General features: G+C 45.2%; 1 protein-coding gene across 5 annotated transcripts in view; it reads left to right on the top strand.

Moving 5' to 3' along the window:
* MARK3 (microtubule affinity regulating kinase 3) overlaps window positions 1-22849 on the top strand; it is a 184123-nt gene extending 161274 nt beyond the window's left edge. For 3 of the 5 annotated variants that reach the window (XM_033951301.1, XM_033951297.1, XM_033951298.1), the window contains 2 exons: window positions 16009-16053; window positions 21370-22849. In XM_033951301.1, the coding sequence (XP_033807192.1) occupies window positions 16009-16053; window positions 21370-21715 (391 nt within the window). In that variant the 3' untranslated portion in view covers window positions 21716-22849. The remainder of the gene's footprint in view (window positions 1-16008; window positions 16054-21369) is intronic. The other 2 variants (XM_033951300.1, XM_033951299.1) reach the window with 1 other exon arrangement.
* The last annotated feature ends 3022 nt before the right edge of the window (window positions 22850-25871 follow it).

The following is a 25871-nucleotide window of genomic DNA, read 5'->3' as shown; positions in this document are numbered from 1 at the left end:
GCTTAGCAGTAGTCTGGTCTTTTAATGTGCAGTGTTATAAAATGCTATGCCATGGTAGTGAAGTTTAGAGGAGAGAAATTGTTCAATTGAAATGAATGAAGTAGCTTTGCAGTATTACTTCTAGTAACAAGTTTTAAATTTGTTCACAAGTGTTTGCCGCCTTCATTGTCTTAATGCATTTTGGGGATAATTCTGTAAAGAACTGCCTAGTCCTTTAGGCAGCAAGAAGGCATGCAAATGGTCTCTCAGAATACTGATTCTAGTGTGACAGACACTCCATTCCTGAACATGTAGGTAGTCAATCCCTTCTCACAAGAATTCTTGTAGGGAGATCCATAAACGTTCTTTTGCTCCGCCTCCTTCCCAGCTGTCCTCCAATTTCTCAATTGTCTCTCTACAAGCAAAATAGTAGGCGCTTGTCTTTTCTCCTCATTTTTGTTTTCATTTAAATTCAGTCTTTTTTGCTAACCATTTGCAAGGCTTTTCGGTGCTGCAGAGGAACCCTGTTTTGGGACAGCTCTGACTGCGGGAGAGTTCAGACTCTGAGGTCGAAGGTCTGCTTCCAAGGGGCAGACTGCTTTGCAGTGCACCCATTTGGATAGCCTGTACTAAAGGTTCGGGGGCTCAGGACCATTCCATTGAGAGCAAGACTTGCCCCAGGTTTGTCCACAATGGACTTGAGTGCAGACTGAATGGCTCTGTAGTGGTATTTCCAGGATCAGGGCCAACTGCTTTCCTCTCTTCGTTTGAACATGCGTGATCCTGTAAGGGTCAAGGTCTACGGCTGGTTCGTTGGGCCTGAGAGGCAATCGGAAAACACAAGCAGTCCAGATTCCAGGTTTGTTGAGGCAAAGGTTCTCCCTGTAAGCTGTTTGCAGCTTCCATACTTGCAGCTCCCCGTATACAGCATGGCAGAGGAGGAGGAGGGGGTGGAAATTGTTTTTATTTTATTTTTTTAAGGTTCTGGGGTTAGTTAGGTTCCCCTACCTCTAAAATCCAAAAATTGCTAATTTTTAATCCCCATTGTAGCTCCGGATGTAGGCCGCTGTCCAGGCCTACCTCGGTAATGAGACCTCGAACGCTATATACTGGTTTCAATAAGTATATATTTATTTAGCCAATCAATAACAGCTTACAGGAATAAATCATTTAGCATATAGCGTAACAGAAGGTGATCTCCAGGCCTAGAGATCCTCTGATGTCTGTTCTGACCTCTCCCTTCTAAAGGCCTGGTTTTTATACATTTCTTAGTGGCCAACACCACGTTGGCCTACATCACATGATATATCCTTATTGGCTACTTTCCTATGCATTACTGCCTAACTACATTCATTTATTGGCTGGTTCACCTGCGTCATGTTATATGTTCACTCTGTTTCCCGTAAGACCTAACCTATTCCCCGAAATGTCTGTTTCTTTACCATATTAGCATTTCCGAGCACAAGACCTCCTCCCAACTGCAAATATCTCTGACACTTTCTATTAGATGATATCTTCGGACCATGGTCTGTTTATCTCTTCATGGTATCTGGCTGGGCGGGCCTTGGTGTAAAACCACAGCATACCCACAGCCTCAGGACCTGTTGCTTTTTCTCTAGTTTTACTGCTACAGAAGCTAATTGAACTTAAAAACAGCGCATTTCCCCATCTTTGCATGCTTTTTAGTCAATGATGTGAAATATCTTTTCACAGCTAATTTACTGTTTCCATCAGCTGCAGAGATAAGATACTAGTTGCAGGGGGAGAGAAAGGTTTTTGTAGAGAGAACAGTTTCTGTGAGCTTATGGTTTTTCCTTATCCCACTTCACCTGGCTGGTTTAATAATGTCAGGACTTACAGGGATCCTTCAGAACTCCCATGCTTTTTCTTCTTTCCATCTCCCTCCTTCTCTCACTCCCCCAGGCCGTTTTTGGCACTAAAATCACTGATGAGATTGCCATCTTGGATTTGAAAATGAAAACCTCTATCTGCCTCAAAACAACTTGATTTTGCTTAAAAACAGGTGTGATGGACTCAGGCCAGGATACCTTGGTTCATGCCAAGTTTGCAGTGTATGGCCATCTGAGAATTGCCTGTGTTCCATATGCTGCATGGCACGTGAAAGGGAGATGGAAGCGCGAGTCGCAGGATATGTCTCCTCTGGTCCCTCGGGGGTGTTAGTGCCCAGTTGGTTCAAAGGGAACAGAATGCTAGGAATGATTAAGAAGGGGATCACAAACACATTAGAAAACAGATCAAAAACTCTTCTTTGCAACAGATCAAATCCTTAACCCTCCCCTCCCTCTCCTCAACGCTTCCCACCTCTTCCTTTACTTTTTCACCCTCCTCCCCCCCACCCTTCCAAGATTGTTGCTCCCCCCTCTCATGTAATATGCTTTGTTCCCCCTTCTCATAAATTCAATTGTATTCTCTTACAGTACATACTGTATGTGCTCTGTATTAGCCCTTCCCTCGCCTAAATTGTTAATGTAAACTAGTTTTGACCTTTCGATTGCATTGTTATGTTCTTCTTTTTTCAATCGCACTGTATGTAATTCATCTATTTGTTGTGAACCGCCTAGAACTCCCTGGGTATGGCGGTATACAAAAAAATAAATTATTATTATTATTATTATCATTCTACTACACCAGGCTATGGTACGCCTCCACCTGAAATCCTGCGTCCAGCACTGGTCTCCGTACATGAAGAAGGGCACAGTACTACTCAAAAGGGTCCAGAGAAGAGGGATTAAAATGGTTAAGGGGCTGGAGGAGTTGCCGTACAGTGAGAGATTGGAGAAACTGGGCCTCTTCTCCTTTGAAAAGAGGAGACTGAGAGGGGACATGATCGAAACATTCAAGATAATAAAGGGAATAGACTTAGTAGATAAAGACAGGTTGTTCACCCTCTCCAAGGTAAAGAGAACGAGAGGGCACTCTCTAAAGTTAAAAGGGGATAGATTCCATGCTAACGTAAGGAAGTTCTTCTTTACCCAGAGAGTGGTAGAAAACTGGAACGCTCTTCCGGAGGCTGTTATAGGGAAAAACACCCTCCAGGGATTCAAGACAAAGTTAGACAAGTTCCTGCTGAACCAGAACGTACACAGGTAAGATTAGTCTTAGTTAAGGCACTGGTCTTTGACCTAAGGGCCGCCGCATGAGCGGACTGCTGGGCACGATGGACCACTGGTCTGACCCAGCAGCGGCAATTCTTATGTTCTTATGGATTGTGAATTGCTGGGAGCCCAACATTCGATCTGATGGCATCAACAGCCAAAAGAAGGTGGTTTGGTTTTTCAGTCAAAGATATGAGCCAGGAAACGAAGGCCTGGACGCCCTGGTGCATCCCTGTCCAAAAGCAGGTCTTCATGCCTTCCCTTCATGACCCATGATAGGCCAACTTCTGCACAGGATCATAGCACACCAGGGGCTGACCAAGGTGACCGTGGTATGCCTGAAATGGATCAAAGTTTCAGATTTCTCTGTCATCCCTGGCTGCTCACGCAGGGTCCAGTTTCCCTGCAGGATTCAGAACACTTTGGTCTTTACGTCATAGCCCTTGACTGCACAGAGCTAACACATAAAGACTATTTAGATGGAGTGGTCTCCACCTTTCTAAGTTGTAGGAAGAAGGCAACTATAGCAGCATATGTGAAAACCTGGCAGTGCTTCCAAACTTTGTGTACTTGGAGTGAGGACCCGAGCTCAGCACCAATTTCTGTGGTATTAGCGTTCCTGTAGGAAGGTCTAGAAAAAGGCCTAGCAGTTGACACCCTGAAATTTCAGATTGTAGGGGCTCTCCTGTTTGGGTCTAGGAGCACTGATCTCCACACACAGCTTCCAGTATCACCTCTATGCTGACTTTGGGTCTAGGAGCACTGATCTCCACACACAGCTTCCAGTATCACCTCTATGCTGACAGCTCCCAGATCTACCTCTCTGTGCCAAATATCTCTACTGAAACCCAGACCAGAGTCTCAGCCTGCCTGTCTGACATTGCTGCCTGGATGTCTTGCCACCATCTAAAATTGAATATGGCTAAAACAGAGCTGCTCATGTTCCCTCTAAACCCACCTCTCCGATTCCCTTTTCTCTTTCTCTGTGGACAACACTCTCATCCTTCATATTTTGTCTGCTCGTAATTACATTACATTACGGATTTCTATTCCGCTTGTACCTTGCGGTTCTAAGCGGATTACATTGGAAGATAGCTGGACATTTCCATGAAATTACATTACATTAGAAGGTAGTTGGTTTCAAGTTACATTGGAAGATAACTGAGCATTTCCAGGAAGTTACATTACATTGGGAGATAGCTGGACATTTCCATGAAATTATATTACATTAGAAGATAGTTGGTTTCAAGTTACATAGTGAGGTTTCAGGTTATTTTGTGACATAGAGAAGAAGATTCCAGCATGATGGGATTCATGTTAGGTTAGGTTAACCGAATATGTTTTTTGAATAGTAGTGCTTTTATTTCTTTTCGGAATGCTTTAAAGTCTGTTGTTGTAGTCAATAGGTTGTATGGAGAGGTCAAGTTTCGCTGCTTTAGTAGCTAGGAGGCTGTCATATAGTTTTTTGCGTTGGGTACCTTTGAGTGGTGGATAGGAGAATGGTGTCTGAATTCTCCTAATTCTGGGTGAAAGGTTTCGATTTAGGCGATTGTTTAGGTAGGTAGGCGCAGTTCCGTTTATTACTTTGTATAATAGAACGAATAATTTGAATTGGATTCTGGCTTGTATGGGTAGCCAGTGTGAGTCTAGGTAGGCATTGGTGATGTGGTCAAATTTTCCAAGTGAATAGATTAGTCTGAGAACTGTGTTATGAACGGACTGTAGTTGTTTAATTAAGTTTATTGGACAAGGTAGGTAGAGGATGTTGCAGTAGTCCAATAGTCCTAGTACAAGGGATTGGACTATGATCCTGTATTGTTCTTTGTTGAAGAATTTTCTTATTTTTCGTAGGTTACGCATGGTGAAATTGTAATCTTGGGGTCATCTTTGACTCCTCTCTCCTTCACCGCCCAGATACAACATATCGCTAAAACCTGCCTCTTCTTCCTCTGTAATATTACTAAAATTCAACCCTTCCTCTCTGAGCACATTGCCAAAACATTTATCCATATCCTCATCACCTTGCGCTTAGATTACTGCAACTCGCTACTCTCAGGCCTTCCGCTTAGTCATCTCGCTCCCCTCCAATCCGTCCAGAATTCGGCTGCACTACTCATATTCCAGGAGAGTCGCTATACTCGTATTACCCCTCTCCTAAAGTCACTTCATTGGCTTCCCATCCGTTTCAGACTACAATTCAAACTCCTCTCACTGACCTACAAATGCACTCACTCAGCTGCCCCTCACTATCTCTCTTTATTTATCTCCTCCTATGATCCCGCCCATGAGCTCTGTTCAGCTGGTAAGTCCCTCCTATGTGTGCTTTTCTCTTCCACTTCCAATTCCAGACTGTCCTTTCTGCGCTGTGTGCTTGGAACAAGTTGCCTGAATCCCTATGGTGTGCTCCGTCTCTGGCAGTGTTCAAGGCCCAGTTAAAAGCCCACCTCTTTGAGATTGCTTTCAACTCCTAACTTCTTTCACCTTGGGTTCTGCATCCCCAACCCTATATTTTGTTTCTGTTCAAGTTAGATTGTAAGCTCTTCTGAGCAGGGACTATATAAATGTCAAAATGTACATTGCTGCGTATGTCTTTCAACGCTATATAAGTGATTAGTAGTAGTAGGATTAATAAGAGCACCGTAGCCTCATATCCAGATGTGGCAAGGCTTTTGAAGGGTACATTACACCTCCGTCCTCCGGTGTGACAGTTTTTTCCAACATGGAATCTTAATCTGGTCCTCCGTGCACTGGCAAGAGTGCCCTGTGAACCTCTGGAGCAAGCTTTCCTGATGGACATCACCATCAAGACGGTGTCTTTGGTAGCAATTACCTCCGCCCAACTAGTGTCTGAACTTCGGGCTTTGTACTACAGAGATCCATTTCTCATAATTTCAGATTTCTTACCAAAAATGGTTTCCATCTTTCACATCAATCAAGAATGTGGCTTGCCTGCCTTCACTCCTTCAGGATCGAGAGAGAGTGATCAGGTATTGAAATTGTTAGATGTGTGCTGACTCTTATTGCGGGATCAACGAAAAACGCAGTAAACATTACTCCCAACTAATTAACTCCCCTTCTCTAAACAATAAAGCACTGTTTAGAATAGTCAACTCCCTGCTAGAAACAGATTCACACAAACGTTCCAGCTCAGACTTCCCGCCCTCCGCCACAACCCTAGCAGACTATTTTGCCAACAAAATTCACACCTTAAAATCGTCTCTCATAACTCCCAGCCCCGAGCCAATATTCAACCTTCCTGCAGCAGACACAGTAGGTTCAACAACAGACATGATCTGGAGTTCCTTCAAAAGCCCAGACTGGAACCTTTTTCTCAAACTCTACTCAAAATACGCTAACTCCAACTGCCTATTAGACAATTGCCCACCCACCATCATGAAATCCGCCCCTCCCCCCCTCTTTTAAAGTCGAACTCTTCAGCTGGGTCTCACTATGCCTGTCCACTGGTCACTTCCCGACCAATCTTGGCCACATTCTTGTATCCCCTATCCCCAAAAATAACAAGGAACCCATCTCCGCCACCGCCAACTACAGACCCATCGCCAACATCCCACTCTTCCAAAAACTCATGGAAGGCCTAATTAACCATGACCTCATGAACTACCTAGAAAAGTTCAACATCCTTCATGACTCCCAATCCGGCTTCCGCACAAACCACAGCACAGAAACTGTTTTAGCTACCCTGACCAATTACCTCCTCCACCTGTTCTCACTGGGCAAAAGTGCCCTAGTACTCCAATTCGACCTGAGCAGCGCCTTCGACCTGGTCAACCACAATATTCTGCTCAGCTGCCTTGACTCCATCGGCATCACCGGCCAAGTTCTAAACTGGTTCTCAAGCTTCCTTACTAACCGTACTTACCAGGTCCACAGCAACGGAACCTTCTCCCATCACTGGCGCAATCCCTGTGGAGTCCCACAAGGCTCCCCCCTTTCCCCCTTCCTTTTCAACATTTACTTGGCCCCTCTGGCACGGACACTAGCCAACTCAAACTTAAAATCATTCATATACGCAGACAACATCACAATTATCATTCCCCTAACTTCATTCACACAACAGACGGAACAACTCACCTCTTCTATCCTCACCAAGCTAGAACTATGGACCTCACAATTCAAATTAAAATTGAACACCGAAAAAACCAAAATTTTTCTGGCAAGTCCTACCCACAAACTAACAAACACTTCCCTGAAATTGAACGGCCTAGACTACCCAATCAACCCCACCATAAAAATCCTTGGAGTCCTCCTAGACAGAAGCTTGACCTTCGAAGACCATACCAGTGCCTAGGTCAAAAAATGCTTCTGCTTCCCTCTGGAAACTGCGCATCATTAAACGCCACTTCGACCACCTTTCCTTTCGTCTTCTGGTCCAATCACTAATCTTAAGCATACTGGACTATTGTAACATCATATACCTGGGATCCTATAAAAACACCATCAAACGTCTAAGAATAGTCCAAAACGCTGCCGTCCGCCTCATCTTTGACCTCAAAAAACATGACCATGTCAGCCCCTACTACATTAAACTCCACTCTCTGCCGGTAGAGGCAAGGATCATCTTTAAATTCGCCTGCCTCTGCTTCAAAACCCTAGCAGGCTCTTCACCAATCTACCTATCTGAGCATCTCGAAATTGCAGGCCCCTCTCGCACACGAAACACTTACCTGTTTTCCTTCCCTTCCCTGAAGGGCTGCCTCTACAAGAAATTCCTCGATAGATCCCTAGCATTCCAAGCGGGCAAATGGAACAAATGCCTTACAACCCTCATTTCCAATTCCCCCACCTATCTAATGTTCAGAAAGTCAATCAAAACTTACCTATTTGACAAATTCCTCTAACTTCTCCCCCCTCTTCCCTGCCACCTCCTCTAATCCCAACTTACCCAAGTCTCTCCGACTCCCCCTATCTTTTTAGCCACTAAATGGCCTAGCAAAAGGATCACTCAATCCAGCTAACCTTCTCCTCTTCGTTACCCCTCATTCTAAATGCCTCTGCTCTACCTTATTGAATATCGCTGTATGTAACACCGCCATATGTAACACTGCCTTATGTTTCACCGCTGTATGTAACTCACAGCAAATGTATCTTCATCTCAAATGTAACTTTGCTGTAATAATAACTTCACTGTAAATGTAGCATTGCTGAAAATGTAACTTCGCTGTAAATGTACACTCTCTTCATCTGTTAACCGCATAGAACGTCCATGGTAATGCGGTATACAAGAATAAAGTTATTATTATTATTATTTCAGTTGTCGGATCATCTGTTTGTATTGGCTGGAGCCTTCCCATAAAAGTCAACTAGCCTCAAAAATAACCATTTTAAGATGTATCTATATGACCATTTCTTCAGCCTATATCGGAAGTGAAAAATGTCTGCCTATATCCGTAAAAGCGCACACTACTAGAAGTGTAACTTCCTTATGGGTGGACTCTTCATCAGTGTCCCCAGAAGAAATCTGTAGAGCTGCCATTTGGTCTTCTTTCCAAACATTCACACGAAGTTTTGCAGGATGGACATGGCAGCCAAAAAGGACTCCATATTTGGATCTCCAGTTCTGACAGCAGGCTCATCTGTCTCATCCTAAATTTGGGGGACTGCTTTGATATGTCCCACACATTCAGAAATGGAGTCTGTCGCACTAGAAGGAAAGATTAGGTTCTTACGTACCTCGATAATCTTATTTATGATATACTGACATTATATTCCTGAAGCCCACCCTGTCAGATGGTCATTTGCCTGCTTACTGCCTCAGAGATGCTAGGGCATCTGTACATCTTGTTTCTTTGTCAGCCTTGACGAGGATAGAGGACATGACTTCCACATTGAAGAGGCTAGGGGGTACCTATAAAATCTTCCACACTCATTGCAGGTTTGCGCTCAAGTTGGTGACTTGTTTATTTTTCACCTTATGAATTAGAAATAGTTACTTTTGGTTATGTTTAATGATATGAGCAGAACAGATATATCTCTCAGGGAGTGTCCCTGAATCTCTCTCTATTTCCTCTCCAGGACTGACCATTTGCTTTAGTATGAACTGAGAAATTAGAGGACAGCCCAGAAGGATAGAAGACGGAGCAAAACAATGCTAATAAAGCTCCCTACAAGAATTCTCACAAGAAGGGATTGACTACCCCCACGTTCAGGAATAGAGTGTCTGTCTACCAGAAAGAAGATTATCAGAGTAAGAACCTAATCTTTCCTTACTGTGAAAGTACATGCCATGATTTGATGGCATATATTTTGCTGCTGGGCTAAGTATGGTAGAGCAAGGGCAGAACACATAAGTGCATGTTTAGATTATAAAATTCTATCTTAATTCATATCCTAAAATTTAGGTGCAGATATTTAAACCAGTGTAAGTGATCACACCTTAGATATAAGTGTATTATCCCAGGACAAGCAGGCAGCATATTCTCACATGTGGGTGACATCATCTACGGAGCCCCGACGCGGACAGCTTTTCAAGCAAACTTGATTGAAGCTTTCAAGTTTGCTAGTGCTGCACCACGCATGTGTGTGCCTTCCTGATCCACTAGAGGGCGCATACCCTCCTCATGGTCCTCAGTTCTTAGTTTTCCGCGGAGTCAGAAAGCCCTGTCTCTCTTCTCTCCGTTCTTTAAGTGCCTTTCTAGCACCGCGACTTCTTTATTTTGTTAGGGAGTCGCTGTGCGCTGTTACTTGATCGTGTGTTTCTTTGTTTTCAAAAAAAAAAAAGGACTTTTTATTGTGTTTCTATCCGGCCGGCCCTTCTTGGGCCTCAGCCATGCGGCTAGGCCTCATTTGGCTGCAGCTGTATTTTCTTCTTCCCTGGCCTCTCTCTGGGCTCACCTCGTGTGAGCAGGATGGCCGGGACCCTTGTTCCTTCGTGGGAATCGGACTGAGTAGCTTCGATCCTTGGTAAGTCTTCTTGCTTTCTTTTTGTCTTCTAGCTGCATTACCTCGGTAATGCCATCGGCTGAGTCTCAGGCATTCCAGGCATCGAGTGCAGTCGTGCCCGCCTCTACGAGACCTTCAAAGCGTGCCTCCTCCCATGGGAATACTCATATCGAGGTTGCCCTTATGGAGCGCACTGCTGCACCTTTCTTACCTGTTCATGGGTACGGTGCTGACTTCGGAACCTCGATGTGCCTCGACGTCGGCGGGAGCTTCGTGCCTCGGCGTCGACTGAGGCTTCGTACATCAGTGTCGACTGAGGCTTCGTGCCTCGACGTCGATCGAGGCTTCGTGCCTCGACGTCGACAGGCTTCGTACCTCGACGTCGACTGAGACTTCGTGCCTCGACGTCGATGAGGGTTTCCTGCCTCGACTTCAACTGAGGCTTCGTGCCTCGGCGTCGACTGAGGCTTCGTACATCAGTGTCGACTGAGGCTTCGTGCCTCGACGTCGATCGAGGCTTCGTGCCTCGACGTCGACAGGCTTCGTACCTCGACGTCGACTGAGGCTTCGGGCCTCGACGTTGACTGTGGCTTCGTGCCGCGAGGTCGTCTGAGGCTGCGTGCCTCGACGTCGGCTGAGGCTTCGTGCCTCGACGTCGACTGAGGCTTCGTACGTCGACTGAGGCTTCGTGCCTCGACGTCGACTGGGGCTTCGTGCCTCGGCGTCGACCGGGCTTCGTGCCTCGGCGTCGACTGAGGCTTAATGCCTCGACGTCGACTGAGGCTTAATGCCTCGACGTCGACTGAGGCTTCGTGCCTCGACGTCGACTGGGGCTTCGTGCCTCGAGGTCGACTGAGGCTTCGTGCCTCGAGGTCGACTGGGGCTTCGTGCCTCGGCGTCGACCGGGCTTCGTGCCTCGGCGTCAACTGAGGCTTCGTGCCTTGACCTTGACTGGGGCTTCGTGCCCCGACGTCGACTGAGGCTTCGTGCCTCGACGTCGACTGAGGCATCGAGGGCAGTCGTGCCCGCCTCTACGAGACCTTCTGAGCGTGCCTCCTTCCATGGGAATACTCAGATCGAGGTTGCCCTTATGGAGCACACTGCTGCTCCTTTCTTACCAGTTCATTGGTACGGTGCTGCCTTCTGACCCTCGATGTGCCTCGACATCGCCTGGAGCTTCGTTCCTCGACGTCGACTGGAGCTTCGTGCCTCAAACTTGACGGAGGCTTCGTGCCTCGACGTCGATGGAGGCTTCATGCCTCGACGTAGCATGAGGTTGCGGGCCTCCACGTCGACCGGGCTTCGTGCCTCGCAGTCGACTGGGGCTTGGTGCCGCGCCGTCGCGTGGGGCTTGGTGCCTCGCCGCCGCCTGGGGCTTCGTGCCTTGAAGGCGTCTATGGCTTTGTGCAGGATTTTCTGCCTCAATGTTGACTGGGGCTTGAGGTCTCGAAGTCGACGGAGGCTGGCTGCGACCGTGTGCTCCGCGCCCCTTGACGCTTGTGCTTCGACGTCGCCTGAGGCTTGTGCCTCTTCGCCGCCTGAGGCCTTGCGCCTCGATGTAGAAGGCGGCTGGGTGCCTCGACATCGTCTAAGGCTTTGTGCTTGGATTTTCTGCCTCAATGTCGACTGGGGCTTGAGGTCTCGACGTCGACGGAGGCTGGGTGTCTCGGCGGATGCTTTGTGCCTTCGACGTCGGCTGCGGCCGTGTGCTCCGCGTCCCTTGACGCTTGTGCTTCGACGTCGCCTGAGGCTTGTGCCTCGACGTCGACTGAGGCTCGGGGCCTCATCGTCGGCTGGAGCTCTGTGCCTCGTCGTTGCTGAGGCTTCGTACCGTCGACGGGGGCTTTGTGACTTGACGTCGCTTGGGGCTTTGTGCCCTGTGGTTGACTATGGCCTTGTGTTTCGAAGTCGACTGTGGCTTGATGCAGCAACGTCGCTGGGGGCTTTCTCCCACGGCAGCGGCTGGGTTTTGGGCCTCGGTGTTGACTGCGGGTTTGCACCTGGGCGTCTCCGGCTCCGGTTCGAGAGGGTTCAGACTCTCTCCCTGCTCCGGTTCTATTGCTCCCGCCATGCGGCCTCTCGCTTGGCGCCGAGTGTGGCTGAGGTTCCGAGCCTCCAGGCTCGTCTCGCCGTTTTTACTTGCGTGAGTTCAGCGCTTATTGAGGCCTCTCTTGCGGTGGCCACTAACCGCCTCTCAGATCGCGACCTATCGGGACGCCTTCAGCTGAATCCTGTCTGCCCCGGGGGTTTGGACTCCTCCGGAGGGGGCCTCCGAATACCTTCCTTGTGTTACCTCGGCCTCCTTCGCAGCAGCCGCAATAGCTGCTGCAGCGCCGGGGTTGGGGTTAGCCGCCGGCTTCGGCGACTCCTGGTCGTCTTTTTGTCTATTCTCGCATAGCCTCTGGGCGGCTCTCCTTCTGGGGATTCCTCCCCTCCCTTCGGGAGGGGTGTCTCCGTGTCTACGCACCGGGAGTATAGCCTCCCTTCTGTCGGTCGGGCATTTCCTTCCTCCCATCTGCGTCTGGCCCTTCGAGGCCTGCACTAGTTCTAGTACGGGAGTGGGTCTGACTCAGCCCGCCCCAGTCTCGGGTATCCGTCGGGGCGGACCTGGATCTTTGTCTCGGCCTCACAGGAGGCCCTTGTTTGTTTATGCCGGAGGGTAGGCCCTCTGTCATCGGTCCGCCTCCGGTCTTTTCTGCCTCTGCCTCGGCAGGCTGCCGGTGGGCGCTTGTGTCGGCTGGTGTCTCAGCGGTCTTCGGCCTCGGCCGAGCTGATGCTGATCCTTTTGGGATCAGGGGTCTCCACGGTGAATGTCCCGAGGTTCGCCTGGTTTCATCTTCGTGTTCCCCGCTGGACACGAGCATCTTAGTGATGGCAGGATCGGGATCCCGCTTCCCAGCACATTGAGGTGCCTCCCTCCTTGACACACTTGTTTCGTTGGTGGGCCACCTCTTCGTATTCCCGCATCAAAAGGTTCTGCCGATGGACTCCTCGGCATGGGCGACGGCCTTCGGACTCAGGGTCCTTGGCCGAGTGCGGACTGTCGCAGCCACATCAATCTGCTGGAGCTCCAGGCCATTTGCATTGTCGGGGTATTGGTTGCAAGATAGTGGGGTCCTGGTGCGTCCCGACATCTCGGTGGCGATGTATTCGGTGACCTAGCCAGGGTGTAGAGGTTCCCTGTCACCTTGCAGGGAAGCCCTTTGTCAATGGCAGTGGGCGTTACATCACTGCTTCTTTCTTGGGGCGGTGTATTTCCGAGGCGTGCAGCATTGTCTGCTGGACGCGTTGAGTCGCCCTTTTAAGCCGCATGAATGGTGGTTCCATTCTCAGACTCTGCGGCAGGGGGTTGTTCGATGGGGAACCCAACTGGTAGTGCTGTTCGCTTGACCCCTCACTCACTGGGCGATTTTGCTCGAGGATGTTCTACCGAGTTCGCATCGAGGTGGATGCTTTCTTCTCGATGGAATGGGCGGGTTCTATGCGTTCCCTCCCTTTACTCTAAATCTCGGGTCTTTGATGCACCTCCTGTCGGTCTGCGCCACCAGGATCTTGATGGCTCCTCTGTGGCCTTCGCAGCCATGGTTCTCCCTGTTCCTCCAGCGTGTCAGGGAGACTCAGCTTCTACCGATGTTCCCGTCTCTGCTGTCTCAGTGGTACGGTTTCTGTTGCATTCCAATCTGCAGTCTCTACACTTATCAGCTTGGTTCCTCGCAACATGCCTCCCTCCTTCTATTTCTCTCAGTCGGTGGGGGTGTTCTCGAGACCTCTCGAAGGATCTCCACTCGGCAAGGCTTTTCCCAGATATGGGCCTGAATTGCTGAGTGGTGGGCTGAGCACCGCATGGATTCTTTCTCTGCCATCCTTGCCTTTGGTGCTGGATTATTTGTTGCCCTTGTCTCGGTCTGGTCTCTCATCTACATCTATTCGAGAACTCTGTGCATTTGCTGACTTTCATCGGCCGATGAATGGGACTCCGTCCTTTCGACGGTTTCCCGCTTTATGAGGTATCTCTTCATTGTACATCCTCCGCTCAAAGCCCCTCCGGTGGTTGGGATCTTTGTGTGTTCCTGGCTCAATTGGTGGTATCTCCATTTGATGGAGCTCTTTTGAATTCCTTCACCTGGCAGGTGGTATTCCTGGTTGCTCTCACGTCTGCTCGCAGAATCGGCAAGCTGTTAGCTCTGATTGTGGACCCGTCTTTTCCTGTATTTCTTCATGACTCGGTGGTCATGCGATCTTTCCATTGTTCTTTCGGCCTTTTTTCCGAAGCCCCACTCGTCTCCTGGCGAGGTGGCGCTTCGCACTCTTGAATGTAAGAGGGCGTTGGTTTTTTGTCTTCAACGCACATCAGTCTCCTTGGACGGTTCCTCATTCTTTTTGTCCTTCGTCCTAATTGATCGGGACGCCCAGTTTCCAAGCGCCCCTTGTCCAACTGGTTGGCTGCTTGTTTTTCCTTTTCATATGCTCGGGCTGGGTCTCGCACTGTATGGTCGAGTCACAGGACATAGAGTCCGAGCGATGGCGGCCTCTGTAGCTTTCCTCAGGTCGACGCCTGTCGAGGAGTTTGGCAAGGCTGCCACTTGGTCTTCGGTTCAGACTTTCACCTACTACTGCCTGGATACTCTGTCCAGGAGCGACGGCCGGTTTGGCCAGTCGGTTTTGTATAATCTGTTTTCTTGGATTGCCAACTTCCCTCCGTCCCTTTTTGGTTAGCTTGGAGGTCACCCACATGTGAGAATATGCTGCCTGCTTGTCCTGGGATAAAGCACAGTTACTTACCGTAACAGGTGTTATCCAGGGACAGCAGGCAGATATTCTCACAACCCACCCGCCTCCCCGGGGTTGGCTTCTTTGCTAGCTATCTGTACTGAGGACCATGAGGAGGATATGCGCCCTCTAGTGGATCAGGAAGGCACACACATGCGTGGTGCAGTACTAGCAAACTTGAAAGCTTCAATCAAGTTTGCTTGAAAAGCTGTCCGCGTCGGGGCTCCGTAGATGACGTCACCCACATGTGAGAATATCTGCCTGCTGTCCCTGGATAACACCTGTTACGGTAAGTAACTGTGCTTTATCAGCCACTTGCACTGCTATTGTATAAAAAAAAAAATAGACACCTACCTACCTTCTTTTATAGCAGTGTTTCTCAACTCGGTCCTAGGGTTACCCTCCTTACAGTCAGGTTTTCAGGATATCCACAATGAATATGCATGAAAGAAATTTCTATATAATGGAGGCAGTGTATGCAAATCAAGTTTATGCATATTCATTGTGAATATCCTGAAAACCTGACTGGCAGGAGGTACCCTAGGACCAAGTTAAGAAACAGCTTTATAGAATAAGCTTAAAATAGGCACCCTCTTATAGAATTACCCTCTGTGTGTGCTTTTAGGATGCTGTAGTTCAGAATCTCATGCTGGAGTGGACTTTGTATGACACATTTCTACAAACTGATACATTCCCACACTTACCATTTTTGTTAAGTCGTATCTTTTTGCCAAAATTTACTACATTTGCTTATTCTGTACTTTTAATAATTAGTCAGCAATCTCAGCACTTCTGATATCAGGGCAAGAACATAAATATGTAGTTGTGGTATTTTTTTATGTATAATGATAAATAACAAACTCTTGTCTGCTTTGGATTATTTTGATTTAAATTATTCAAAACAATTCTAATGCTTTTAGCAAATTTCTGGAAAACTTAGGTGATGGAAAATAATCATTTAGTACTACTATTTTGTGTAATAATTATCAGATAAGCAGATAATCCATATTATAGCGCTATTATTTTATGCAATCCTATTGCATAGTTAATTCTATTTTATAACTATGTCAAATTGAAATTTAGATGGCATTGTTTAGTAAATATTAAGCAAAAATGATTTAACGTGCAATTCTGGTGGTCATTTAACTTACCAAATTATGGCATGTTTTGGGCAATAGTGCACTAGTGTAAGATTTCTCTTCTCTTTCCCACTTGCTTTTGCTTCTGCATTCTTTTCAATGAGGCTGCCATCTGAATCTGAGAGAAACGGGAGGTATGAGGGCTCAAGGTGAGGGTAATCATTTTTGTTTAAAAATGTCTACTGGTGTCATTTTGTACTCAATTTTGTTTTATATAATATGTATGTAGTAGTCTGCTTGAGTAGGGGGACAATTTTCTGTTATGAATTGTCTGTACTACAGCATAGGCTGTTCATTCAGGGGTCGATTCACTCAGAGGTTTTGATCTCCAGGAGGCCAGTAGCAGCCAAATATCAGGTTTTAAACTATTGTAGGTATATAGTCTGCTGCTATTTGTGTGTTCAAACTCTGTTGTTCAGAAAATGTCCTTGGGGCCTGAGCACATAAGCACAGCCTTCCTAGATATTTCTGCTCATGGCTAAGTAAATTCAAGTCAATCCAGTTTCCTTTTTACTTTCCTAACTTCCATTATTTACTTTGGGAAAAAATGTGATCTTTGCTTTCTTCTATTAAAACTCGTGGGAGCTAGCCTTTGTTGTATTATTATGCATTCTTTTCATCTATCTTTAAACATTTTTATTCTATCCCACCATATATCCACGCTGAACAGGTCTTTCCAAAGTTTAAATCCTTATTCATAGCACATTTTATTCAGCTAGTCTTTAATGTTCCGTTGTCATAACAATTTTTTTTCATTTTTTTGAACTGCGAAGGGACCGTTATAAGCGATACAGCGCTTGAATTTTTGATGAGTGTTTCTGTTGTGTGAGTGAAGTAAACCTTTTCCTATCTTTTATGATTTGGTATTCCTTTCTATGCTTTGTTATTATATTTATTCTGTAAACCGCTTTGACCTTCAGTAATTGTGGGATATCGAATAAAAAATAAACATAAAAAGGTATTGGAAAATGGTTGCCAAAAAAATCTGTAAAAGCAAGAAACTTCTCTGAATGGGAAAATATCACAGTGAAGTTATTTGTCTGGAACCTGCATTGAACATCATACCTACTGCATAACCATCTAAGCACACTATCCTCACACATCTTTCATCTCATTCTCCACCCCCTTCAAATTCATATCTTTCTCATAAGAACTCTTGCAAGTATTCACATTGTAGACTAGTGATGGGCAAACTTTTTGATTCGTGGGCCACAATGGCTTCTTAAATTTGACAGAGGGGCCGGACCAAGAGCATCCTTCTATCTCCCATCCCTCCTATCCCCCTGTGCAGCAGAACCTTTTCCCATCTATCCCTCCTATCCCCCTGTGCAGCAGAACCCTTGCCCATCATCTGTCCTTCCCTCCCTCCCATCGCTTGTGCAGCAGAACCCTCGCCCAGCTTCAATCCTTCCCTCCCTCCATCCCTCCCATCCCTTGTGCAGCAGAACCCTTGAGCACCCACCCTCATCATGCAGCTGAACCCCTGCATACCCACCATCCTTCCTTACCATCTGAACCCCGCTGACCACGAACCCTACATACCTCCTTCCAGAGCAGCATAGGGCCGACAGCACTCTAAACAGGCTGCTTTGTGGCCTTCTCTCGTCTGGGCCTTCCGTGTGCCGCGTTACTGATGATATCATCAGTGATGCGGCACTTGAGAGAAGGCCGCGAAGCAGCCTGTTAGAGTGCTGCCGGCCTCAAGCTTCTCTGGAGGGAGGTATATAGGGCTTGTGGTCGGCAGAGTTTGGATGGTCGGCGGACAGGATTAAAAAACTAAATGGGCCGTAGTTTGCCCATGTGTGTTGTAGACTAACCCTATATCCTTGCACTTTCAGTCCCGCCATATACAGCTAAACCTATGGAAAAACAAAAAGGACACAAATGATCACCAAAAAATGAACAGTACTTTTCAAGTCTTCTCACCCTTATATATTTGTCACATTCTGTCTAAAATATACAATTCAGAATAAGTAGGACACAAATAGGAATGTGAGTGAAGTAGACCTTGAATGATTTTCAGAAGACTGCTTTGGTGAAGCGCTAGCTAAACTAAGGATAGTCATACTGACAAGGCTGGATGGAACACATCCAAGGATACTGAACATAAGAATTGCCATACTGGGAGAGACAGAAGGTCCATCAAGCCCAGTATCTTGTTTCAACAGTGGCTAACCCAGATCACAGGTACCTGGCACGATTCCCAGGAGTAAAACAGATTTTATCCTAGGGATTTATACTAGGGATAAGCAGTTGATTTGCCCAAGCCATCTCAGTAATGGCCTATGAACTTCTCTTTTAGGAAATTATCCAAACCTGGGAAAGTTCTAGAAGTTCCACTGTCTGACCTTTTCAATGCTGCTTTAGAGAGAGATCCTGAAGGACCGAAGAAAGGCAGACGTCTTTTTACAAAAGCAGAATTAAAGAGGAGATTAGGATCTTCATATTTCTTGGCCTGCTCTCCATGGTGACGAAATTAATGGAAATACTTCTAAAACAGAGGATAATGTGTGTTCTGGAATCCAGTGGATTACAGGACCCAAGGTAGCATGATTTTACAAGAGGTAGGCTTTTGATTGTTGACCAAAGAGATGGATCAAGGGATAAAGGTCAACATAGAGTACTTAGATTTAAGCAAAGCCTTTGATGTGATTCCACATAAGCAATTTATAAACAAATTGAGCACACTTGAATGGGCCCTAAAGTGACTGACTGACGGACTGTGGAAGGCGACAAAGGATAATTGTAAACAACGGATATAGGATGAAGATGAAAGTGAAGGGATAGTCTTAAGGCTAATGTAAAGAAATTCAACTTTATGGATGCATGAAATTGTCTCCTGGTGGAGGTGGATACGTGAAGACTCTGAATTAAAGAATGACACGGACAAATTTGTCCCCATCTCTGCAGGAACTCAATTTCTCCGTTCAGTCCCCGTGAGTTTTGTTGCTGTCCCTGCCCCATTCCTGTAAGCTCTGCCTTAACTGCACAAGCCTCGAACACTTATTTGAGGTCCATGCATTGAGAAATGAAGCTGCTAATATTAGTCAAGAGGATGAGGAACCTATTTAGAGCAGTGGGCTGAGACCCAGAGAAGCCCAGTTTGAATTCCATAGCAACTTCTTGTGCTCTTAGGCAAGTCATTTAACCCTTCATAACCTCAGGTACAAGCTTAGATTGTAAGTGCTCTGGAGACAGGAAAGTACCTACTGCACCTGGATATAATTTGCCTTGTGTGAATTAAATCTAAAGTCTCTTCTCCTTACAGCTTAGGTCACATGTGCCTGAAATGCTGTCTTTGCCACCTTCATTCTTATTCAGCTTCCTTGGTGCTGCTTCTCCAGCTTTGCATAGCAAATAGTTTTCTATATAGACAAGTAGGATTGAATTGAGCACACAAGTGGATGACAACATCCAATGCCAGGGTGGGACATTGTTCCCAAAACTCAGAGCACTTTTAAAGATCTAAGCTTGCATAGACAGAGTTTCATGTTTTCAGTATCCACTTGTCTCCATGTTCTTGAAACCTCCATTACAGTAACTACCAGTTCATTGCATATGATTTTTTCTGCTCATGAACTGATGGAATCCTTGCCTCTAAAGTGTGTTACTTGGAGGCTACCTTTTATTTGTGGTAGTTACCTCAGCCAAAAGAATCTGTTATACATGAACCTTCTGCAATTCCATCACAAAGTCGTTAACAGATAACCCAAAGTTTCTACCAGATGTAATCATGTTCTTTCATACCAGAGAAGATTAGTGTTGCTTGCCATTTTGACCTATGCCTCAGGCATCTATATGAGGAAACTTTACACTCTGGGCTGGAAAGACCAGTCCTTTTCATCTTAGTTTATTTGTTTGGTGGCAAAGTATGTGCCTGCTAATTAGCTAACATTATGTATTCAAATCATTATTATTCCCTTGCAAATGGTGTCGAACCTCTTCAGAATACAACCAAACTGCTTATAGCTCGTGAAATAATTTACTTCACTAGAATGTATCTGCAAAGCATCTACCTGGTCCTTGCATCCTACTTCACAATCTTTCCTTATAAGTTTTTCTATTAATAAAACCTCATACAGCAGTAGAACATTTCTCTTAAATTAGAGAACAAACCTGAACTTGTGTGAATCGCCACACTTGTGTACTTGTATTCAGTCCTGTTTGTTGACAGAAAAGGCAAAGTTGCATTACCTGTACCAGATGTCATCATAGATGGCAGGATTAATCAGGCACAACCTCCTTCCTGAGAGTGAATCCTAAACTTTAAATTTAGGAAACTAAGAGGATGCTGTATGTGGCAAGGGCTGGGCATGCAAAGAACTTTATAGCAGTTTTGAGCTCTGGGAAAGATGTTCATCTTGACTTCATTAGATGTCACCCACTTGTATGCCTGATCTTACCATCTGCAGAAAATATCTGTTACGGGAAAGCAGATTTCCTTTGTTGTTCAGCTTATCTAAATTCAGTCACGTTTCTGATATCAAAATAGGTGAATCGACCCTTGAGATGATAACTTACCAAAACAACTGATTTATTTGCAGACCATATATAGTAAACCATTAGTAATTCACTCATATATACTTTGTTACATTTTAGATCCACTGTTTTACCTATCTTAAATTTCAGCTGAAAGATACTATTATGCTGTTGCCAATACAGGCAGTCCCCGAGTTACAGACACCCAACTTAAGTACGACTCGTACTTAAGAACATGGTTGCATCTTCATTTGATTTCACTAAGCAGTATTTCCAGTGGCATAGATTCCTACACTTCTCCTATAGCAGATTCAGAAATGATGCATGGCCACATTAAAAATAGTGTGTGGTTGTATATGCTGTACCTTAGAGGGAACACTGGGGGACAGTTGGCCCTTGTGTCAGCTGGGAGCAAAGATAAGCGGGATAATTAAAATCTACATGTTCTGAGTAACATACAAAACCGACTTAAGAACAGCCTTAAAAATTTAACTTGTTCTTAACCCGGAGACTGCCTGTAGCACTATTGGACAATTAAATATATAATTGGTGCAGTATGGCCTGGGTGCAACTGTGGCTTAATGGTTAGAGTTGCTGCCTCAGCACCCTAAGATTGTGGTTTTGATCTTAGTACCACTCCTTATGACCTTGGACAAGTCACTTAGCCCTCCATTGCCCCATAGGTAGGTTGAGAGCTTGCCAGGACAGATGGGGGAAAAACACCTAGAGTGTATGATAAAATTACTCGGTTGTACACTGTACAGATGCCAAAATACTGGATATGTTGGGATATATTAAGAATTAGAAATAATACCTCTATTTTAACTTTACAGTAAAGTTTTAAAAATGTAGGCTTGATGCATTATAAATGACAGCAGTTGAAAAGCAAAGTGCTTTATCGGTATGATAATTTGATCATTGACAAGTGAATTTAAGGAAATTAAACATAGTAATGTGGGTGCTTCTTTTATAATTTTTTTTTTCAGCCGTAATGTCTCTGGGGAACACAAAGATGAAAACAAGGAGGCAAAGCCTCGTTCACTGCGGTTCACCTGGAGCATGAAGACCACCAGTTCCATGGATCCAAATGACATGATGCGAGAGATTCGCAAGGTCCTGGATGCCAATAATTGTGACTATGAACAAAGGGAACGTTTCTTGCTTTTCTGTGTCCATGGAGACGGACATGCTGAAAACCTTGTTCAGTGGGAAATGGAGGTGTGCAAGCTGCCAAGACTATCACTTAATGGAGTTCGCTTTAAGCGAATATCGGGAACATCCATAGCTTTTAAAAACATTGCTTCCAAAATCGCCAATGAATTAAAGCTGTAAACCTAATTTAAAAATTATATTGTACACTTAAGTAGCCGTTACAAGTGTTTTTCAGCAGCACTGGTTGACATGTATAAAATATTTAGGCAATAATTTCTGCATCTTCGGAATCATGATATGAAAACAAAACACGCTGCTGAGCTGGGAGGGAGAGATGGACATTTTTTTTATAAGTGCACTACAGCATTAAAGTTGCCTCCTATGTAAATTATTTACCCCTTCTGCTTATTTCCATTTGTCTGGCTGGCACTGGTTTGAAACCAACATAAAATGTATCCATTTGTTAATATGCGTCAAGTATGCATGGTGGGACGTATGCGTGTATACATTTTAGGGGCAGTTCTATAACTAGAGACACAGTATAAGCATGTTCTATAAAGGAACATAGGTGCCTAGGTTCTATGATTAATATTCAGGTGTTTGCAAGTATGAACACCTAAATGCACCTAATTCATTGTGTGCTGTAAGTTACACATGTAGTAGGAGCCCCGCCTACTTCAGCACATGCTTTTTTTGCCCTTTGTACACCCCTTGCAAAAACATACTATGTAAGTTATGCAAATATTCATAGAATAGTACTTGGGCAGAATTTTTGCTTTTATGCACATATGTAAAGCGTATATGCCATCATTATGAATATTTAAGTGTGTGCCATGTGTAAATGGGGGTCCCTAGTTATAGAATTAGCCTTTTTATGTAGCGTTGATGTGTGTAGATAGTAAAACGATAGGACCTTTGTTTAAATTTTGATACCAAATGGGGAGGAAACAATTTTAATCTTAAAATATGTTGCATTTTAAATGTAAACTGAATACAGATTTGCAGTGTTAAAAAGGGTGAGCTTTCTGTAAAGAACTGTAGATACTTTGTTTAATAGTATGAGAAAATTGCACAGGCTCTTCACTGCTTACCATGCTTTGGACTGTATTCCTCCTAGGACCTTCCATATTAAAAGGCATTTCAACTTAGCCAACTCAGGGATCGATGCAGTAAAGTGTGCTAGACTTCTAGACACAATTTTGTGTGAATCCTATGTAGAAATGAGTTTTGCATGCGAGCCTACTGCACAAAACCTTGGTAGATGTTAGCACACCACACATGTAAATCTGTGATATTAAAGCTTTTAGAAGACAAGAAGGTTAAGTGCAATATTGAGGTTTAACACAAGGTCTGAGGAGGGGCAAAAAGTTTGCTCATTGTTCTTTGATAGTGTTAGTGGGGATTTCATGCCTGTTTCTTCCCTATACTGCGAGCATAAGAACTCTGGGGAGGGAGGGGGGGGTTGTTTTTTGTTTTTTCTGGCTTCCATGAAGAGCAAGGATTAAAAAAGACAGCTATAGGGAGATATGCAGAATAAAAAATAAAGTACTGTTGATGGATGTATTTGACCTTGGCCCGGATGCACAAAAATCCTTATCCAAACCTTGTGGGTCACTGTGGGGCCATTTAATTGTCCAATTTGAAAACGGTGATCGATCTTTAAATGACTTTACGAGTAAATTAGTTTCACAGAGGTCAAGTTTCAAGTTTATTTTGATTTGATATATCCTAAGCAGCTTACATAAAGCATTGCTAAAAATTATTTAAAACAGGGAGGCAAGAATAGACAATTTAAATAATCCCACCCCATCAGTCTTTGGAAAAGCAATTTTTACACATGCACAGAACCGGCAGGGGAACCCTTAAGCAGCTTCCTGCCACTCAACTGGGGCAAAAAGACTTTTTTTTAATGGGCACTGGTATTGTTTAATACATGCACTGGTATTGTGCATGTATTACACAAACACACAACATCTGTTCCTATTAAAAAAAAGTAGTGCCTGCCCCTGAAAAAAAGAGGGGTGTCCACTCGGAAACCCGGACCACCCCTCCTGCTTGCAAAGATCAGGGCCACCCATACCCCTCATGCTCCTGATTCTCCCCCACCTTCCCGCGAAGATCGTGGCCACCCAGACCCCCCTCCTGTGAAGATTGTTGGCAGGAGGGATAACAACTCCCTCCTGCCTCAGCCACCTTGAAGCCCCTGACCAAACCCTGTACCTTATACTGAAGAAGACAGCAGGAGGGATGCCCAGTTCCTCCTGCCCAGCAGGCCCACTTCTACAAAATGGCAGACCTTTCCGGTGCATCCTGGGATGTACTGTAAGGGGCCTAAGGCTCTGATTGACTCAGTTGCTTAAGGCCCCCTCCCCTCTAGGCCTGTTGGTAATCTCAGGTCAATAGGAGTTGATGCTAGATTTAGTGCATGACTAAGTGATAGGGCATCAATCGGAGCGCTCATTTTAATATTAATGCCCTTGTTTTAATACTAATGAGGTCATTTGCATAGCAGAGTTGGAGGCTGCGATGAACACACGGAAAAGCCTGCGGTGAGCCATTGTGTGCATCAGTTGGTAAATTAGGTCAACCTGGTTTAGCGACAATTGTTAGACGCACAGCGAGTTTAGTGCATCTGTTAGCACAGGGATAGGGAACTCCGGTCCTCGAGAGCCGTATTCCAGTTAGGTTTTCAGGATTTCCCCAATGAATATGCATTGAAAGTGCATGCAAATAGATCTCATGCATATTCATTGGGGAAATCCTGAAAACCCGACTGGGATACGACTCGAGGACCGGAGTTCCCTACCCCTGTGTTAGCACGTGCACAGATTTGCTAGAGTGCTATTCTCTGCATAAATATTATTTGATGCATAGAATAACATTTGTGCTCATTGGAATTGGGATAAGTGCTGATACAGTTTGTGTGCAAGACACAGTTGCCACTAGCATAGAGCCATGTGCGCATGTGTTGAGTGTACTCTTCCATATAAGAAGACACTTTTTTGCTCTCAGCCTATTTGCAAGCTGTTAGCTTACAGCAGGGGTAGAGAACTCCGGTCGAGAGCCGTATAACAGTCCAGTTTTCAGGATTTCCCCAATGAATATGCATGAGATCTATTTGCATGCACTGCTTTCAATGCATATTCATTGGGGAAATCCTGAAAACCCGACTGGAATACGGCTCACGACCGGAGTTCCCTACCCCTGGCTTACAGCACTGGGGAGCAAAGTTCTTTGTTGCGCATGATATGCAGTACAGTTTCCTATGACTGCAATGTAAGATAATTGCAACAACCCTCAGAAGTTAGTGCCTCCCTTACTCTTTACCCATCCCTAATTATGTACAAGTCTACATGCTTCTCTGCAAAACTAGGTCTAATTTCAGCATATTTTCTCTGCAGTTATTGCCTGCTTTTGAACAGTTGGCTGTTCTGTAACTGCTTTTGCCAAGCCTATTGGAGGGTAGAGAAAGCAGGAAATTCTGTGAGGCTCAAATAGTGATTTTCAACCCAGTCCTCTGGGCACACTCATCCAGTCAGGTTTTCAGGTTATCCAAAATTAATATGCATGAAAGACTTACTACCCCCTTAACGTGCAAATCTATTTCATGCATATTCATTATGGATCTTCTGAAAATCTGACTGGCTGGATGTACCCCAAAGACTGGTTTCAGAAGCATTGGCTCAAAGGGATATTAGACCTCCAGCAAGAGTTCCAGACTATGGAGAAAATATTTGAAGATTTTCTCTTTCCAAGTGATAAATAACCCACTTTACCTGTGGGTTTATGGTGCTGCATTATTATGTATGTAATGCAAGGATATTAAGTGCTAGTCTAGGCAAATTTTCAGCCTTGCACTCTCCCCCCTTCAGGCCCCCCAACCCTGAGATATTGATAATGAAAGTCAATCATGGTTACTCCTTTCAATCCTGTAAAAATATAATTGGTAAAGCTTTCTTATGTAAATAAGGGCTATTTCCTAAAGCCATTTACTAGGGTAAATGGTTTAATGAAAATTAACCACCTTTCCTGCAGCTAGAAATATGCTCTGGTTTCTTGTCTTAGGACCTCTTGTTTTGACTGCAGCTTCTCTTTGCTTCCAAGTGTGCCTGATGGTTGAGCCCACTTTGGGTAAACCTGCAGAAAACAAGGTTTTAAACAACCCCTTTGCAAGCATGCTGCATTGAAAGGGTGTGCTGGAGGTAGTATTGGGGCATGCACAGGAAAGTGTTCAAGGTGATTTAATTTTGAGATTCTTGCACATTACTTTGCACCTTTTATGAGTGCCAGCCCCTGTTTTTAAAGGAAAGGTCCATAGGGAGCTTACCTTTGAAAA

This window comes from Geotrypetes seraphini, chromosome 7 (assembly GCF_902459505.1).
Source record: "Geotrypetes seraphini chromosome 7, aGeoSer1.1, whole genome shotgun sequence".
Taxonomy (NCBI): domain Eukaryota; kingdom Metazoa; phylum Chordata; class Amphibia; order Gymnophiona; family Dermophiidae; genus Geotrypetes; species Geotrypetes seraphini.
This window is presented reverse-complemented; position numbering and strand designations above follow the sequence as displayed.